The following is a 5567-nucleotide window of genomic DNA, read 5'->3' on the forward strand; positions in this document are numbered from 1 at the left end:
ATTCTTTAATGGCGGCCAGGAGGACAACTCTGCCTCTCAGCTCCCATTGGCCAATTTGTGTTGATGGAGGCGTTATCCGGCTTCAAGAAGCTCCATGACTTCACAGTTTACAAGATGAGAGCTCCGGTGCATCTGTCACACGGTGGTCCCTCCTTACTTAACAAGTCTCACGACCTCTGCCGCTGTCAGTCTGTGCAAATAACCCCGACTGGACCAGGGGAAATGTGGCTGTTTGCACGAACTACGAATCGTAGTAAATGCTACTGTTCGGTTGTGTAACTGGGGGTAATTGTGCAGAAGTGAAGTAGTATTGGTGAAACTGTGCATAAAATCGGAGCCGCAGTGCGCATGTGCACAATCGGCTTCGGGATTTCGCTAATTGTGCAATTAAAACTGCGGAAAGTCGATTGCACATGATGTTCTTTAGCTCTTGATGTCAACTTGATGCTTTCGCTTCAGCGCCGAGGGGGCGGAGCTTCTGCTCACAGGCCCTTCCTCCCCACCCCCTCTCAACCTGCGAAGCTCCACCCCCTGCGTGGGCGGGGCTTCAGACCCCGTCTAGAAAATGTCAACAACATGCCGGAGTCTTCCAGAGAAACAGAAACCGAGGAGGCAGGAAGGGACAGACAACAAAGGCGGCAGGGAGGCCAGGCGTCCCGCAACGTCGTGACTGTAATATCTCAGTTCGCCGACGATAATTTGTCCCTCGTGCGGGTAGGAGTCTCCTCTGTTTGAAAGCAGCAAAAAGCCACAACGTAGCTGTTTTTACGCTGCACCTCCTTCCACATGGTGTTAGTGGAGGAAATGTGATGAAGGGTGGATGGAAAGCCTCTCGGCTGTTCATCTTGCAGCACATGGTGCCTAATGATTTCACAGCACTGCCCAGATCTCCCAGCACCAGTTAGCGGCCTGTGGTGCTCTTTGTGTTGCTGTCATTGTCAATGGGGAGCACAGCTGGGTGTAAGATTTCACTCTCATCCTGTCATCTTACCTCTCTCCTCTTTCATACAGAACATCAGCACCGGGCTGGCTGTTGCTGGTGTGATTGTGATCGCAAGGAGCATCAGACTGGTAAGAGTGAAAGCCACGGGCAAAATAACCCTCATGGGAAATTTAAATGATGTGGCCCAAGCGTTTCATTCAGAAAATCAAAGACCCGGCATTCCTTGAAGAAATGCATATCGCTCATTTAAACTGAAATGGTAAGTGGCCTGCACTTGTAGGGCGCTTTATCAAGTCAGAGGTCTCCAAAGCGCTTGACGCTACAATCAGTCATCCACCCATTGTGGTCAGCTACATTGCAGCCACAGCTGACAGAGGTGAGGGTGCCATTCAGTCGGCGCCACCGAGCCCTCTGAACACCACCAGTAGGCAAGGCAGGTGAAGTGTCAGGACACAACGGCTGAGATGGACGGAGCAGAGGGTTCGAACCTGCAACCCAACGGTTACAGGACGGACCACTACCTCCTGAGCCACTGCCTCCTCTGAGATCATCTTTCGTCAGCCATTTTGGTCAAATCTTGAGCATAACGTTGTTCAAAATTTCACATGACGTTGCGATATCTCCTGAGCGTGTGTTGTGAATGACTCTCAGCTACTACCACACCAACTTTGCGACCCATGCGGGCAAAATGAGTCCCAGTGAGAAATTTTTCAATACCGAGTTATCATCATCATTTTCAAATTCTCCATCTCAGAAGCTTCAAAGTGACCCGTAGTTTGTTGAAATGTGACAATTTATCACCTGTCAACAAGCTGTTTTTGTTTGAGAGAACGCTGGTTTGAAAACTCAGTTTTTATTGGTCTAAAGTGATGTTTCGGGTGTTCCAGCTCTGTATTTAAAAAGGGGAATCCCTAAGCTTCACAATGAGGCCACACATTATACAAAGGGATTTCCGGGTGCTACTGCAGCCGGCAGAGAAATATGGTCAATTTCACAGAAAATTATAAGAGTTATAAGACAAAGTAACATTTCTGAAGACATTAAAGAAGATTAAATGATAGATGATAGATGGCATCTTGACGCAAATCTTAATCACAGCTAAAATCAATATTTTCACTTATTTCTCACTGCAGTCTGAGCTCAGGTCAGGTCACATTTTAGCTCCATGTCTTGAAAAATTCACTGAGGTGTAATCATTTTTGTTTAGGCTAAGGTTGATTAGCCATGGTGGCCATCTTGAAATGGGTAGACTCCAAAAGTTAACCAGTTGTTCATCCAATGACTACTTTCCCTTCCAGGGGTTCATGAGGTATTTTGCTAACAGACAAATGGGGTTAACTTCAACGGTTAATGCCAAGGTTTTAAACCAAGATGTCGCACAATGTGTTGCACCTAATTTATGTGTTTGAGACGATGCTCAGCTTCTCCCACACCAGGTTTTATCTCAGTGTTTGTAAAACTGGCTGCGTTATAGCCACCTTTTTGTGTTTTCCGAGGTCAATTGGTTGTGGCGGCCATATTGAATAGCATTGTCTGGAAGTTAATCAGTTGTAAGTGAACACCCAATAAATACCTTTCTGTAAAATTAGTTCAGTTATTTATGATATATTTTGCTGACGGTACAGACAAACAATCACACACATGCAGGTAAAAACAATGAAACTCCACCTTCACTATCGGTGGCGGGCAATTAAAAAAATCGCAAATTCTTCAGAAATATTTGCCCAAATAAAGTAAGACATTTAGGGTTCAAATAATTATTTTTACATATTTGATCCAGATAAATATTTTGTTTCTCCAGATCACCAAATTTCAAGCTGCGAGTGAGATCCCTGCTCGTTTCATCGTGAGGAATGTCAGCCTTCGTGGGAAAGTTCACTCCGTCACAGAGGAGGGAATTAAAGTGGAGCATGTTCCAATTTATGTGCCGGTTCTCTCTCCGTTACTATCAAAGCACAAGGGTAAAGTGTGTGTGAATGTGTGTGGGTCTTTTAGTTAAAATCATGACAGCGTGCGCTCCGTCACAGAGGAACTATATATGACATTTGATAACATTTCACCTAAAACTGTTTTCAAGTCATTGATTTTCTCTCAAGAAAATCAATGACATATGAGTTACAGTTTCCTAAAGTCCGACTACAAATGATGTTTTAAAGTTTTATGTAACTTTGTTCTGGTAAATTTTTTTTAATTATGTAAATTGGTTAGAAACTTACTGAACTAAATCCTGAGGTTAATGCAGCTTGACAGATGTTAGACTTTTTTTTTTTTACACTATTAAAATTAAAAATAGCTTTCTATTTAAATCTAATATTCAATTTTCAAAAGGTAATATTTTCATTTCTTTTCAGTTTATTTGCAACCAAACTTGAACTCTTCTTAGGAATATTATTTTTTATCATCATCAAATTATTTATTCATTAGACACATCTGGCTGAAAATAGCATCAAAAATAAAGAATAACAAAATATTGGGGCTATTTTAACTATATATATTTTTTAAAACAGTTTTTTAAAGAAAAATGTTACATTAGTTTCCTATTAGGAAACATCCCAACTTTTCCGATAATTCAGTTTTTACAACCTTAACCTTATTTAATTTCTCTTTGGGATTAATAAAGTATTTTTGAATTGGATTGAATTGAATTAAGCTTTAATTTATATACAACATAAATATTCCTTGTAATGCAGTTAGGATCAGCTAAAATGATAACCGACTATAACAATAAATGCCCTTTTTTGTGTTCTTTTCAGATGTGTGCACATCTTTGTTGCTGGTGCGCCTCGCAGGAGTCGAGCTGACACCGGAGGGGAAGTTATGGCTGCAGAAGAACCTGACACCGGCCCAGACGGTGTGGCTGAAGCTTATCAGCCGAGAGGACAACGCACTAAACTGTTTGGTGTCCCAGAGTAAGGTGAGGACCTCTAATACTGGAAGAAATTATGTAAATTCCTGCCTCTGTTAATGTGTAACAAAAAAAAAGAGGGGGCTTTTCATCTCCTGGTCTGCTCTTGTGTGTCCAGCAGGGGTCAGCGTGGAGCTTCTGCACCAACGAGGAGCTCCTCAGGCTGGGTCTGGCTCGCTCCGCGCCCATCATCGGAGCGCCGCCTGACTCTCGTCTCTACTGGCGCCTTCACAGACGACTCCACAGGGCAGAGGTGAAAGCTGAGAGGAAGTGTCGGGGTCTGTGGAAGCAGGAGAGCCTGTGGGAGAGGACGTCCAAGGCTCTCAGAGACAACTCTTTAATCAGACTGATGAGGAGGGTCTTCAGAAGGACTGAGTGACTCATTAATCCAAGTCAAACTGTTTATTGTTGGGAGCTCTGAAAGTCTTCATTTAAGGACACTAATTCAGTTTATTTATGGAGTTTGTTTACGTTAAAATGACTTGATAGAAATGAAGTAAGTTTAGATAGTTTACAAAAGTATAAAAATAAGAAAAACATCACTATTCACTGTGTTAAATCTTCTGCTTGGGCTATGAAAATGGTTTGATGTCCCCAGTACTGCAAGAAGTTAGTTCATTTTTACATTACATCTGTTGCAAAGGTTCATTGGGTTTTTTTTGTTTGCATGCCTTTAAAGGTTTGAAATGATTAAAAGTGTTAAAAAATTCTGACTTGAAGTCTGATGCAAGGCTTTAAAGGTAAAAGGATGTCCTACTAAGTACAAGACTGAGGTGGGATATGATCAAAACAGGGAGATTGAGAGGCGTCCACTGTTGCTATGGAAACATCAAACGTGAAACACAAAGTGATCTAAACTCTCCTCTCACACCCCATGGGAGTCTTAAAGGCTATCTGAGAGGGGGGGGTCTTTAAGTACTTTAAGAGCAGGTCCTTTTAGGTATAATGTGACCAAGGCATTAGAGTATTTAAGCAATAAAACAGAGAGTGGAACCTCCCTTAGTCAGCACAACACTTTATTTTGTAGTTAGAAATCAATAAAAACTAGAGAGATTGCATCAACTGCAAAAATGCAGCGTGAATGCTGAGTTACTTTGCTGAAATTTGCCAAAGAAGCTGAAAACGAGTTAAACCTAAAAGGAGAATACTCGCAAAACTGGGAGAAAAAAAAAAAAAAGCAAAACAGAGGACTAGACAAAAGGAGCAAAATGTTAGCTAAAAGTTAAAAGTAGCAAAAGGTTATCTAGAATTTAAAAGTTTCAAAAGTCTGGCTAAAAGTAGCAAAAAAAAGCTAGTTAAAAGCTAAACATTAAACAGCTGGTTTAACCTAAAATGAGCAGAACAATAGCTAAAATTTAAAAGTAGCATAAGAAGGTAAGTTTGCTGAAGCAGATTTTAAAGAAAACATTTTTTCTTTCCAAGGAATTAAGAGATCTTAATGCATTTCTATGGAGAAAATATTTGTAAATAAAGTGAAATACTTTGAAAAGTATTAAAGAAACCAAAAGTCAAAGCACCAATCTCCCGACAGAGCTGATTGTTTGATGTATGAATGGCTAAAACAGCACAAAGCTGGTGTAGATTCTCAGTCATCCAGGCCATGGTAAATTCAAAAAAAGTTAAAAAACAAAAACAACTGGACTTCTATTCTGTAGCTGAAGACGTTTCGCTTCTCATCCGAGGAGCTTTCTCAATTCAGAAATAGAGAGTGTGGAGTTG

At 41.1% G+C, this 5567-nt stretch overlaps 1 protein-coding gene across 2 annotated transcripts; it reads left to right on the top strand.

Annotated features, from left to right (window-relative positions):
- The first annotated feature begins 269 nt into the window (after positions 1–269).
- Positions 270–5025, top strand: c18h3orf33 (c18h3orf33 homolog (H. sapiens)). 2 transcript variants are annotated; one of them, XM_017437211.3, is made up of 5 exons: positions 270–714; positions 1012–1071; positions 2745–2904; positions 3697–3857; positions 3967–5025. In XM_017437211.3, exons 1-5 carry the CDS (start codon positions 445–447, stop codon positions 4225–4227), a joined length of 912 nt encoding a protein of 303 aa, XP_017292700.1. In that variant the 5' UTR covers positions 270–444; the 3' UTR covers positions 4228–5025. The 2 variants fall into 2 exon arrangements, with proteins under 2 accessions (XP_017292700.1, XP_017292701.1); XM_017437212.3 differs by having other exon boundaries at positions 3970–5025.
- Positions 5026–5567: the final 542 nt, after the last annotated feature.

This window comes from Kryptolebias marmoratus, linkage group LG2 (assembly GCF_001649575.2).
Source record: "Kryptolebias marmoratus isolate JLee-2015 linkage group LG2, ASM164957v2, whole genome shotgun sequence".
Classification (NCBI taxonomy): Eukaryota; Metazoa; Chordata; class Actinopteri; order Cyprinodontiformes; family Rivulidae; genus Kryptolebias; species Kryptolebias marmoratus.

Bases quoted from the DNA above. Each gene is read 5' to 3' on its own strand.
- c18h3orf33 (XM_017437211.3), top strand. From the start codon at position 445: ATGCTTTCGCTTCAGCGCCGAGGGGGCGGAGCTTCTGCTCACAGGCCC. The intron at 2,905-3,696 runs GTAAAGTGTGTG...TGTTCTTTTCAG, and splicing joins GTTACTATCAAAGCACAAGG to ATGTGTGCACATCTTTGTTG. The intron at 3,858-3,966 runs GTGAGGACCTCT...TTGTGTGTCCAG, and splicing joins GTTTGGTGTCCCAGAGTAAG to CAGGGGTCAGCGTGGAGCTT.